General features: G+C 35.7%; 1 protein-coding gene across 1 annotated transcript in view; it reads left to right on the top strand.

Moving 5' to 3' along the window:
• The window catches only part of USP45 (ubiquitin specific peptidase 45), a 72,813-nt gene that overhangs the window by 19,525 nt on the left and 39,117 nt on the right, over positions 1-14,171 (top strand). Inside the window, exons 6-7 of the mRNA XM_059401109.1 lie at positions 11,658-11,800; positions 12,195-12,290. Of these exons, the coding sequence (XP_059257092.1) occupies positions 11,658-11,800; positions 12,195-12,290 (239 nt within the window). The remainder of the gene's footprint in view (positions 1-11,657; positions 11,801-12,194; positions 12,291-14,171) is intronic.

The raw sequence follows: 14,171 nt of genomic DNA, 5'->3' as shown, positions 1-14,171 counted from the left end.
TAAAAATAAAGCCAGTCTGATTTCATTCCATTTCTATTGGAATAGAATGAATAGAAATCTATTCCATTTCTATTTCTTGAGTATTTATTATCATAAAGGATATAAGGTAGGGAGCATGGAAAGATATGGTCAGTAGAAAGAACATGGGCTTTGTCGGGGTGTGGGTTCTGGCATTCAAATTTGACTCTCTCAGTCACTGGCTCTTTGACCTGGGGCGGGTTACAGTTCATCTGAGCCTCATTTTCCTCAGCAGTTCCTCCCTCTTTCCCATGGTGTTTTAGGGAATAGAGATTGATGAGTTTTTATCCTCAAGAACAATAATAAGTAGAATAGAGTTGTATTTTGAGTGATGTTCAAACAGAGTCCTTCAGAAATTCAAAAAGGGTTGAAATGTTCAATCGAAAAGAACAGAGAAAGAATTGCGAATGAGTTGGCTTTCAAGCTGACCCTTAAAGGAAGAATTTGGGGTAGGCAGAGACGAGAAAAGCAATCATTTCAGGTAGTGGGAAGCACCAGTGTAACCCTTAATTGTGTTTGTGGAACCATGGGTAGCACCTGGGACAATGGGAACAGGTTCTTGAGGGAGTTAGAGAGTGTGTCAAGCCTTCAAAGTTAGGGAAAGACATAGTTCTCAATTCAAGGTTTCCTGAGGTTCCAGGTCAAAATGTCATTATCTTTCTGTTCCAAGCTACAATATCTCTCAGGCAAGTTTGATTTTAAAATAAGATGCATTGACATTCTAGAAATAAGTTTTTTGGGATAGTAATCTGCAATATTCTTCCTTGTGTGAGGCTTTATTTTTATAAAATACATTAAAAACCAGATCTGAAAGTTCTGTTGAGGTTTGTAGGAATGCCGATTATGATTATGCAACTATTTTAAATGATAATTGTGAAGACTGTAGAAATATAAAAATGTATATGGTAATTTAACAAAAATATGAAACTAAATTGTGTTTTAGGAGGGAAGATAAGAATGTTTTTAAAGGATTCTGTTTATATTTTGCTCTAAGAAAAATAACTGCTGAGCAAAGCCTGTACCTGTACTTTACAGTCTGAACAGTTTTGTTTCTAATACATCTAATTTAGCTACTCTGTGCAGAGAATCTCAGCCAATGCCCCAACCATTTGTAAATACCACCAGCTCAGTGAATCTCAGCTTTTGGTCTCAGTAGCCCTTTAGATTCTGAAAAAATAAGCGAGGACTTAAAGCGTTTTGCTTGGGTAGGTTATAGCTATCAATATTGATCACATTAGAAATTAAAGTAAAAAATTACAGTATTTATTAAATCACTTAAAAATAGCAATAATTTCCATGACATGTTAACACAAATAATGTTTTAAGGAAAGATAACTTTTTTGTAAAGCAACACAAACTTAATAAAAGGCATTGTTTTACATTTTTGTAAAGCTCCTTAGTGTCTAGCTTAATAAAAATAGTTGCATTCTCCTAACTACTTCTGTATTCAGTCAATGATACCATGGTGTCTACTCTCTAGAAAACTGCATTATATAACTGAGAATGAATGGAAGGAGGAAAAAAAACCCCAAATAATGTCCTAGACTTATTATGAAAATACTTTTGACCTTATGGACCAGGGAAAGGAAGAGAGTGTCTTCAGATCCACTTTTAGAACTGCTGAACTAGCATATTTCTGTCTGCATTTTCTGTCTTCAACCTTCTTTGCCCTGAGTTTCAGCTCACACCCTACTTCAAGGACACTGTCCCAGTCTTTTACCTTATCTTTCCTACTTCTGTGCAGCATACTTCAGAATCTAATAACACAAGGTTTTGTGGTGTTTAGTTTTCCTGTATGTGTGTCTTTTTAAAAATTTTTTTTTAAATTTAAATTCAGTTAATTAACATGTAATATTGGTTTCAGAGGTAGAGTTCAGTGATTCCTCAGTCTTATATAATACCCTCTGCTCCTTACATCCCGTGCTCTCCTTAATGTTCATTACCCACTTTATGTGTCTTTCTATGAAACTGCACGTTCCTTGAGGATTGTACCCTGGCTTATATTCTCTTTGACTCTCAGTGTGGCTAAGCAGTAAATACTTGCTGAATTGAACTGAGCTAGCATGTGATGAGTTTTTACTGAAGAAGTAGGAAAAGCTTTGCATTTTCACCAAAAAAGCCCTATTAATCTCAAAATTATCTTATTTATTCATTCAGCTTTTATTATACTTGAGCTTCTACCTTGTGCCAGATGCTGTGCTAGATATCGAAGATACAATAGTGAATGAAACAGATCTATTTCTGTTTCTGCTATTATCGATCTTCTGGTCAAGTGAGGGATATTGCCAAATCACACTTAATTGGTTAATGATTGCTTACGTACTGCTGTGATGGTACAAGTGCAGGGGACTATGAGGATACTTCTGAGTAGTAGTGAATGTAGGCTGGCTATTTTTATTTCGAGCCAGAGCTTTTTTTTTTTTTTTTTTTAGTTTTTTTTTTTTCAAGAGAGGGGTGGGTGCATGAGCAGGGTTGGGGGGCGGGGAGAAAGAGAGGGAGAAGCAAACTCCCCACTGAGTGAGGGCTCAGGATCCTGAAATCATGACCTGAGCCAAAGTCCGATGCTTAACTGGCTGAGCCACCCAGGTGCCCCTAGAGCAAGAGCCTTCAGAGCGAGGAGCTGAAGGATATGTAGAAATTAGGTAGACAAAGAGGAAAGGGGTGTATGTTCAGGTGGAGGAAATAGCTCATTGATAAGGGAGCTTGATTTGTTCAGGGAATTCTATAGAGCTGTAGGTTGAGTTTTTTCAGCTGGGGGTGGTGAGGGGGTTAGACTAGATGTAGGTAGAAACAGATCTTGAAGGGCCTTGTAAGTTTAGAGTATATCCTGTAGGCAGTTAGGAACCACTAAAGGATTTTAAGTGGAGAATTGAATAATTAGTTTTGTATTTTAGAAAAATCACTAACAGTAACATGGAGATAGACAGAAATGCATATATATATATATATATATATATGCCTACTGAGTCATGTGGCAGTATCAATTTAATATGACTGAAGATTTTCTGAGGCTAATGGTTCACTAAGAGTTTGTGGAATTTTGAAAATAGACAGGTGAAGTAATTATTATTTGCTTCCAAGGTACAGGAGTAGCAGGGCAGACAAGTTTTTTCTTTTTACTCTTCAAAGATTAAACTTTTCAGCTGTAGAAATGGGCAAATTACATTAATACTACATGACTGGTTTAGGTAATTGCATTAGGCAGTTGAGGAAACCCCAGTGCAGGTTCCCAGAAGAATGCTTACAGCTGTGTAGATTTCACATCTGATGCTAGGATTTGCTTTAAAAAAAAAAAAAAAAAAATCTGTCTACATCTCCCCCTCAAACACATACCAGAAAATTGAAAACAAGTAAAATCCCCATATAATAAGGTCACATATAAGATTTTTAAAAAAGCAAGAAAACTTTACTGTGAAAACCAAGAAATATGTATTATTAAAAAGTGGGTCACTGTTCTCTTCAGGTTCATGAGATATGTCACTTTGATAGTCTTGTAAATATCTTGTAAATATTCTACAATTACTTAATGAATATAGATAGGTATTCCTGAAAAACTAATAGCATTGAATATTGATTTGCTTTTTATGAACTAGATGGATGATTGACAATCCCATATTGTTTTCTGAGTAATATTGGCCCATAATTTTTAATACGGGGGGATGCCACTTTCAAAGAGCTTAAAGAGGGCCTGAAATATATTCTGTTAAATTCATTAAGCTTATGCTTTTGGTATAAAAAGATACAAGTTATGTTGGTTCTTTCAGTTTTATTAGGAATAAGTTTGCTGTATCTTTTTTTTTTTTTTTTTGGCATGTTTGAGATCTGAAATAATGTGTCTGAGGATAAATAATATTGTGCCCTTTTATAGTAACAATTTGAATATAATGTGGTACTTTATAGCTTTTTGTAAAAAAGGAATACATTTTGTTTTGCTATAAAGTGACCATCAAACATCTCATAAATTTATTTGAATTTTCAAAAATAAGTACTAAAAATAGTTAACTTTCCTGTGTAAAAGAGGTTAGGGACAAAAAGATGTTGGGCATTTAAAAATAACTTATTACCCCTAGGGATAAAAATCCACAGCTCTCCATCCAAACTACAGAACACAAAATTATCTGAGTGACTATTTTCTCAGTTCTCTCAAAGATAGTACTAACTAGTTCCTTTGTGAATACACAGAGAGAAGTTAATTGTATACAGTGAGTGCCTCGGGCATTAGGGCTTAATTCTTTTTAGGAACCCTTTGAGAAGGCTGCTATAAACTTTAATAAGGTATAAATTCACACCAAAGACATCTGGCAATTGATTACATCCAGCCTTTGCTAAAGAGTAGTGGCCTTTTCTTTCATATCACCACTAGCATTTCGTGTCTTAAGTTATCAACTTATTAACCTTATAAACCATTGTTACCCAGACAAATAGTAGATAATAGTGGTTAAATTTGTGGATTCTGAAGCCACATTGCCTGGGTTTGAATCTCCTGTCACTAAAAACTGTGTGCCTTAATTTCATCATCATCTCTACAGTGGGGGCAATTATCAGATATAATAATGCTCTCAAACTCTTCCTTTAAAGAAGCAATTTACAAAATAAGTTTACTTTCCTTGTGCTCGTGGGAAATTCAGGAATCACCAGGGTTCCCTTTTTGGTTTAACCAAAGTAATTTACAAATCACCAAGGTAATTTAAAAATATTTATAACTTTAAGAAAAGGTAGACATTTAATATTGTTTGGCAACAGTTTGCAACGCTGTGGATGGAACCTAGGGGGTATTATGCTAAGTGAAATAGTCAGAGAAAGACAGTTATTATATGATCTCACTGATATGAGGAATTTGAGAAACAAGACAGAGGATCATAGGGGAAGGGAGGGAAAAATGAAACAAGATGAAAACCAGAGAGGGAGACAAACCATAAGAGACTCTTAATCTCAGGAAACAAACTGAGGGTTGCTGGAGTAGAGGGGAGTAGGAGGGATGGGGTGGCTGCGTGATGGGCATTGGGGAGGGTATGTGCTTTGGTGAGTGCTGTGAAATGTGTAAGACTGTTGATTCACAGACCTGTACTCCTGAGGCAAATAATACATTATATTTTCAAATTCCATTTGATTTAAATACCAGAGAAATGTGTTAAATTACAATAAAATGGTAATAACAGAAAAAAAATATTGCTTGGCAACAAATTTACTAGTCACTGTTTTCATTTTTCTCCCATGAAAGCTGCATCTCTTTGTACTTGCTCTTTATTTCTGTAGGTAGTTTTTTTTTTTGAATTTTGGACAGTTGAGAAACACACCTTAAATTTTGATGACTGTTGTAATGCTGCCTTCCAGAAAGATTATACAGAGGGTATAGTTGACAAGAATCCCTATTTTCCTGTATTTAGCTTTATTTACAGTTTTTAGGGGTTTTATTCTTTGGCAATAATGAAGTTTGAAGTTTTAAATGTCATCATTACCAGATCCATCAATCTTTCCTGTAAAGATTTTTTAGTCTCTTGGGCCATGCTTTGAAAGGCTTTTATACTCTGCGATTATAAAGATATTCACCTACAATTTCTTGCACATTACATTTTAATATATGTCTGGTTTGATATTTTTTTAATTATTTTTTTTTAATTTTAATTTTAATTTTTTTTTGGTTTGATATTTTTAAATTTGATTTTTAAAAAATCATAGGAACTTTGTATTGGGGTCATATTTGTGATAGGAAAATTTGAGCTACATAAGATTACTTTTTAGATAGTCTTAGCCAAGTTGTTGAAGAAAAAAAAATTTTTTTCTTTTCTGGTTCTGTGATCACCCAGTTTTCTATCTTACAAGACCTGAGGTATCTATAGAACCTATCAGGTCTATTCAGTTAACCAGAAACTCTTTGAGTACTCAGATTCAAGGCTTAAAGGGAAACGACAGAGATCTAAAAGAGCTTTAATAATTATATCTGGAATGCCTGAAGCTTTCTCTTGATGTTCTCTGTCTTCTGGGTCTATGTTTATCTTATTACGAAAGTACAGTATCTGATGACAGTGTTGTAATATAAAAAGATAAGGAGGGTAAGCTAGAGTAAATCCCTTTTGATGTAATAACCTTATAACCCTGAAAATCTTTGATGAATCTTTCTAATTATGGGCATTTCATGGGTTCAGGTAAAAGTTGAGAACAAAATAAATCATTGGTAATCAAATTTTGTATAGTTTGTCTTTTTTGTTATTGCTGTAACAGCCTAATCCTTTCTTTTTTTTTTTTTTAAGGATTTTATTTATTTATTTGGCAGAGATCACAAGTAGGCAGAGAGGCAGGCGGGGCCGGGGGGGTGGGGGGACAGGCTCCCTGCTGAGCAGAGATTCCCAGGACCCTGAGACCATGACCTGAGCTGAAAGCAGAGGCTTTAACCCACTGAGCCACCTAGGCAACCCCAGCCTTATCCTTTTAATTATACTGTACTTCAGAACACCTTGAAGTTCAGTCCTTAATGCATTTAGTTCTGCGTTTATAAAGGAAGAGTTCGTAAAGTGAGAATGACCTGAAATCCCTGCCAGATTGAGAAAGCATTGTTGTCTCTATAAACAAAATGATCGGTAATCATTCCTCATTAATAATGCATTACTCTTTATTAAAACACACACACATGTCAGTATGTCAAATTTTTGAGAGACTGATTCAGATGCCCTTGTTTTATTTAAGATTTATTTGAGGGGTCAGGGGCAGAGTCAGATGCTTAATGACAGAGCCATCCAGGCGGGTCAGATACTCTTAAACTAGAATCTTAAATTCTCAGCTGATACTTTCTTAGTGAGCAAATGTGAGCATATATACTTAACTGCTAAAAGTTTTGCTAAGATGTTATGAATCTGAGGTTCAGTATCTCTATGTTGGCTGTATATCAGTCTTTACACTCATCAGTCATAAGCAATCAAATATAAACACTTGCACATAGTGGCTCATATAGTACCTGAGACAACAGAAATTTAATAAATCAGTTGTATTTGAATTGTTACATTTTATAAATGCGCTGTTTAGTAAAACAAAAAACTTGCACTTTAAAACACATTTAGGGGTGCCTGGGTGGCTCAGTCATTTAAGTGTCTGACTCTTGATTTCAGCTCAGGTCATCATCTCAGGGTCCAGGGATGGAGCCCCAAGCCCCGTGTCATGCTGTGCTCTCAGCAGGGAATCTGATTGAGATTCTCTCCCTCCCTCTCTCTACACCCACTCACCTCAGCACTCACACACACTCTCTTTCTCTCAAATAAATAAGTAAATCTTAAAAAAAATTAAGCACATTTAAATAGTTCTTAGAAAATGTCATTTTATTTTCTAGTTAAATTATCTGATCTATGTAATATTTAAGTCTAACAGCACAATTGTGAATATGTTCTCACAGACTTACATGTAGAAGTCAATAAACAGACCCTTGCCACTTGTGTGAAGTAGCTATTTAACCATGAAATAAACTATTTTTATTGCGATTGCCCTGTGGCTATGTTCTTTCTGGCAGCGCTGTCCATATTTGGTGGCTCTGCATGGAGAGCCAGGTGGTGCTGAAAAGCATCGCACAGTGAAGCGTGGATATATCTAGGTTCGACATTTGTCATCCCTTACTGCTGAAGGGAAGGGTAAAATCTGTTTTTCCATATGTTTATGCTTTTTTTTTTTGCCCGCAGTTTTGTCCAGATGGTCTTATGAACATTGTTTACTTTAGGATGCTATCCCAGATGTTTTGAAAACTGATGGGTAATGTGGTACACAGATACATAATCATTTGCATGTTACAGTTTTTAAAAATGCTATTTGTTCTTGTAAGAATAAAGTATAATTTATTTCTGGAAGTATTTTTCAAGTGAACGATTAATGTATTAAAATACAAAAATATGAAAAATATTACATATATATGATTAGCATATATAGTATATATGATACACATATAGACATATATACTACATATATACATTAGTATCATCTGCAGTTTATTTTCCCCAACATTTTTTTCATGTTAATAAGCAAAAAAAAAAAAAAAAAAAATTCTGGCAGCTTTAACTGAAGGAAGTACTTTTGAGGAGTGTTTTGTTCAGGGTTGTATATACCTTGGTATGTAAGACGCTTGCCTTCCTATCTTTTATAATTCTTCTCATTGTACATAAATCAGGAGAAGAAATTAGGTGGTAAAATGGCGATAGATTTATAATCAAAAGATTATCATATGACTTTGGGCAAATCAGTTAACCTGTTGGAGACTGTGTTTTTTAAATGTAAAATCAGAGTAACAACCTTGCCTAAAAAGATTTGTTAATTACTCTAGCATCTGAAATCTCTTCAAAGTCACTATGAAGCCATCTAGTGGCAGCAGCAAGAACGAGAGCTGAGACCAGCTGATTCTAGGCTCGACTTGGAATCTCAGATGTAATGACGAGGTGGATGGCTCCCATGTGCACAGCCAGCCAGGGGCCATATGGGGCCTCCTCTTGTTTGTGCAGTGCTTCTTAACCACTGACTGGCTTTTTTCATTTTTCATTTTACATCCAGTTACAGGCTTGAATACTGTCTTGCTTTTTCCTGCTTTTCCTTCTCTGTGTGCATGGTTTATGCCCTTGAGTAACCTTTCTATTGATTTTACCAGCCTTTGTCCCCCAAGTTCTAGTATGGAGTTTAATTATTACTTGTTTTAATATATGAAAGACAGGAGAAGAGATCTATCTTGCTAGTTCTTTTCTGTGTTAATTCAGAACTCCAGGGTTCAGAGTCCAAAACAACTCTTCAGTATCTGGACACAGACATCCTGTAACAACCAGTCATGTTTAAAGAATAAGCCAACAGGAGAACTTGTTGGCTCAGTCAGTTAAGCAGTCTGACTCTTGATTTCAGCTTAGGTCATGATCTCAGGGTCTTGGGATCGAGCCCCGTGTAGGCTCTGTGCTCAGCAGGGAGTTTGCTTAAGATTCTCTCTTTATCTGCCCCTATTGCCTGCTTGTGTGTGTGCGCACTCTCTCAAATCTTAAAAAAAGAAAAAAAGAATAAACCAACAGATACAAAGGGAAAAAATGGGTAATAGGGTTTATGGGAAAATATTACATCATGGATAAAAGTTGCTAAGACATGAAAGAAAAATATTTTCCGGGGTTCCTGGATGGCTCTGTGGGTTAAAGCCTCTGCCTTCGGCTCAGGTCATGATCCCAGGCTCCTGGGATCGAGCCCCACCTCCGGCTCTTTGCTCAGCAGGAAGCCTGCTTCCTCCTCTCTCTCTCTTCCTACTTGTCATCTCTGTCTGTCAAATAAATAAATAAAATCTTTAAAAAAAGAAAAAAGAAAAATCTTTTCCATGCAGTAGATTTACTTAATGAAAAAAACCCTTAGAAACCACCGTTCATTTTTCTCAATGAGGTATGAAAACCACACAGTCAATATAAAAGGCAAGACTCATATTAGCAGTTCTGAAAATCGATTAGAAATAAAAGCTAAGCTTGAGGGCAAAAACCCAGGAAGTTACAGGAAATGATTAAAGAGAAGAAAAAAGTGAGGGCAGATAAACAATGGATGTGAAGTATCGCTTATGAAGGTATGGGTTTTGGCACAAGTAACAATTTTGGGTAGACTCTCTAGGCTGTTTTCACCTACTTACATAGTGCTTACCTTGTCAGGTGCTTTGCAGATAGTCGTTCTGCATTTAATCCTTATGAAAAGCTTATTAGAAAGTTTATTAACCCCCCTTAATGGATGCCTTTTTTTTTGGCAAAATTCACAAGTGCTGAGTCAAGCTTTATTTGAACCAACAGGATGCGTATAACATCAGTCTGTCCTACCTTAGATTACACTTTCTTTTTATGGTGTTTGCTTTCTGCTTCTGTTCCTGAAAAGAGGGTGACTTCCAGCCCCGTTCCTCTCCCTCAGTGCTGTTATGTCGAAGGGCAGGATGGGAGGGGTGTCTTAACTTATTTACTCTTAAGAACACATCAGAAACACGGAGGGCTGAGGTGCTACTGAACCTGTTTAATCTGGTATGTTTTCATTTATATTGAATTTTTCTTATATATGATCTCTCCAACATTACACCCTTATGGCAGAAAGAGCAGTAGTGAGACATTTTCTGATCTCCCTCAGTCTGACTGGGGAGACAGTCAAATATTTAAAAATTAATTAGCAGTGCAAGGCAGTATGTCACATTAGATGAATAAAACACATAGTTGCAAAGAACTACAAAATCTGAAGGATGAAAGGAATTTAAAAATGATATTTTGGTTAGGGGCCCCTCGGTGGTCAGTTGGTTAAGCGTCTGCCTTTGGCTCGGGTCATGATCCCAGGGTCCTGGGAGCCTGCTTCTCTCTCTCTCTCTGCCTGCCCCTCTGCCTATTTGTGATTTCTCTCTCTCTCTCTCTAATAAATAAAATCTTTTAAAAAAAGAAAAAGAATACTTAGGTTAAAACCAAAAGATTTGAGAACTTGGAAATTTCCTGTTCCAAATTGTATATATATAATAGATTTTATTTGAGAGAGGGAGAAAACAGAAGTGGGGGGAGGGCAGAGGGAGAGGCAGAGAATCTCCAGCCGACTCACGCTGAGCATGGACCCCATCATGGGGCTCCATCTCATGATCCTGAGATCAAGACCTGAGCTGAAATCAGGAGTTGGCTGCTTAACTGACCTGAGCCACCCAGGTGCCCCTCAAATTATATTTTGATTCAGAAAGTAATTTGCTGTTCAATAGATGTGATCATGTCAGTTTGTAAAAGTTAGAAATTGTTCTTTTTCAAATTGTTTTGAAACATGATGAATTGATATAATTTTCATATCTTCATTAACTATATAAACCAGTGAACCCCAAACATGTACTTATATACCATACATATAGGCATTTTACTTTTTATATTATAATATAGTTCTAATTTGTTAAGCTTTTTATTTTGTTGTTTCAAACTTATAAAAAAGTTGCAAGAAAAATACAAAAAATTGCTATTATATGGTGATTTTACAATTCCAGTATTTCTTCTGTATATTAGTTGGCATTTTCTTGTATGGAAGAGTTTTCCCTTTTCCTCCAATTAAAAAAAAAAAACCTGTTATTGATTCTGAGCCATTCTCATTATGTTCAGTGAATAGTAAACTACTACAACCCTTCTTTATTTTCATATTCAGGTTGTCCCAGAGTGGACCAGTGGAAATGTGTTCAGAATGGTGCATGTGTATTTTTGACCTACTCATCACTTTTTTTGAGCACTTCCTTATTTTCTGGCACAATAAAAATGTTATAGGCTTACTTTGTTTCTTTGCTGTCCAAGGTGTAGAATCAGCCTTTTCCTCAAGGAGTCTTCATTTCTTTTAGTTAGGAATGGTATTTAGGAACAGAAATCTGGATGTTTTCTTCGTGTTTTTTTTACTTTATTCTTTTATACCTAACTATGTAATTCATCTGGAATATATCCCTCAATGTTGTATGGAGTATAAATATATAGCAGTAAGATACAAACTGGAGATATTTATTTGTGTTTGTATTCTTGCCCTTCAGGGACACCAATTCAGGGGAAAATCTTAATTAATGTATTCAAATTATTTCAAATTATGTATATTATATATTATTACATATAATATTATTATTATGTATATATTTGATTTTATGTCTTATGACAGTTGTGTTTTCTCTAACTTAGGTGCATTTTCTAGAATCCTAAAACTTTGTGAGGAAAAATGTGAAACAGGTGAAAAAAAGAAGGGACGAAAAGGCAGCAGTGTACCGTCTGTGAAAGGAATTTCAAATTTAGGAAATACTTGCTTTTTTAATGCAGTCATGCAGGTAAGAGCCATCAGGAATCTTTGTAAAATGTAAAAGATAACTTTAATTAATTTATATTTACCCACACACCTGTAAACTAGCAATTGACTGCTGAAGGTTCGCCTAGAAATTTCCATTTTCTTTTTGTTTTAGGCTGTCTGTAGCCATTGCTGCTTACATATATATGCCTCATTTTTGCACAGTGCTTCTGGAAGTCCTTCTCTGTTTTACTGTGGTTCTGTCCATAATACGGACATCTATTAAATGTGAAATGTGCACAGTCAGGTTTTTTAAAACTTAAAATTATTTTTTGCTCTGCTAGATGACATTGAGAGTTGAAGAGACCATTTATTCCATAGAATCAGAGGCATATGACAGCCGAATCAGAAGACTTTTTACTTTTGCTTTCTTTTAGAACTTGGCACAATCTTACATTCTTATGGAACTGATGAATGAGAACAAAGAAAATGGGACAAAACTCAAGATTTTTCCTTCTCCAGACTCTCAGCTGGTAAGAAGAATGACTACTGGGATAATTGCTCTTTTTAGATGAGCCACTGATGGTGCCAAAATTGATCTTTTGTATTTCTCAGCACTGTTAACTGAGATGGTGTTTTGAAAAAGTATTTTGAAAAAAATAATTCAAAAGCATTTTGTGAAAATAATCTGATTTTTAAATTCTAAAGTAAGACCTCCAAACATATGTGGTTCAAACATATCATGGGCCAAACGATACAAAAATATTACGGCAACTTTCAAACAAAAGGGTTTGGACTTTATTGAGCAAAATGTCTAGGACTCCTATTTTGGAGCATTTGCTTAAATATGACATTTTAGTTCTTTAAAACTAGATTTTATTTTAATAGTGAGCATCTAAAGGTTTTTTGGAGCCTAGTTTGAAAATAGGTTTAAGCTAATGAGAAAAGAAAAAAAAAGAAAGAAAAAAAAGCAGCCCTTAATATTCAGAAGCTGGCCTGGCACCACAATTAGGCCATATTTTTCAGTCTCACTCAAAATACCAACCTCAGGCCAGGTTACTCAGAGACTGATAAAATAAGACAAAGTAAAGCCACTTGATAATTTTTTCTAAACTCAGACAAAAGCAAGGTTAGTCTACCGCTTAGAAAAATCCCAAGCACCCTCTCATGACCAAAGTGAGAGACTGTGACTTCTTTGCTAATTACAGATTTAGCCTCATTCTTGTCTCCCAAAGAGACTAGAATTTTGGTTACCCTAACTCAAAGATAAGATTTATTGAGATACCCAGTCTAAGAATTGTCTCCACTTTCTGACAGCAGTCCATTGAGAGCAAACTTTTGTTTCCTTAGACTCATCCCCGGATTATTCAACCAAGGACCATATCCTGTATCAGTTCTTTCCAACACCGTCTTTTTAAGACACCGTGTGGTTTCCCATGGTGTGTTTTCTTCCTAAATGCAACAAGTAATAAACCCCTCTTGTTCAATTACTAGTGTGTTCCTGGTAGTCTTTGCCTAGAGGGCCCTGAGACCAGTAATAACTTTTTTGTTAGAAATTGGTGTGTGTGTGTGTGTGTGTGTGTGTGTTTTGGAGGAAGAGAATGTATGTATAGCTCATGCCTTTTGAAAACACTTCAGAAAGGGGAGTTCTAAAAATTCTTAGCCCAATGTAGTAATCTTAGATTTTTCTTCCAAGGAGGAAGTTTTGAAAGACAGTATTGTTGTATTTCTTTGTTGAAAAGGCAGCCTGTAAACTTACTGCCTGTTCAGCCCCTTAAAATTTTTATGGCAGATCCCAGTGCCCTCTGCTAAAATGTAGTGAGGTAGTGAAAACTACTCACTGGGAGTTAGTGCTTCGTCATTTGAAAATATTTCCTATTAAATGTGATTAAATGTTAGGTACTTTACATGTGGAACTGTGTCTTGAGATGACTGTGGCAATTAGATATTATAGCTGATCACTTTCGATTGTGTTCTTCTAAGAGGAGAGTTTCAAGCTTAGGTCTTCGGTCTTTGGGACATAGAGTTGACCTGAGCTGTTGAACTATCAGTGTAGATCACTGCTCTTTCAATCACCAGTTTTACTTTGTCCTTGGCAATCTATATGCCTTTTGTTTTCCTTACCTTATTGTACTGGCTCTAACCTCTAGTAACATATTGAATAGAAATGATGAGAGCAGACATCCTTGCCTCAAATCCCCAGAGTAGGGCAAAAGTATTCAGTCCCTTTCATTAACATCAGGAATGAAGTTAACTGTAGGATTTTTCATAGGTTTTTTTTCTTTCCTTTCATTTTCATTTCATTTCATTTCATTTACCCATTTACCCATCCCCTATTCTCTATGAGCTGGTTTTGGGGGTTTTGTTTTGTTTTTCACACATGGAAATGTGTGAAATCATGTGGTATTTGTCTT

Source organism: Mustela nigripes, chromosome 5, assembly GCF_022355385.1.
Source record: "Mustela nigripes isolate SB6536 chromosome 5, MUSNIG.SB6536, whole genome shotgun sequence".
In the NCBI taxonomy this organism is placed as follows: Eukaryota; Metazoa; Chordata; class Mammalia; order Carnivora; family Mustelidae; genus Mustela; species Mustela nigripes.
The sequence above is the reverse complement of the archived record's forward strand: the minus strand, read 5'-3'. Positions and strand labels throughout refer to the sequence as shown.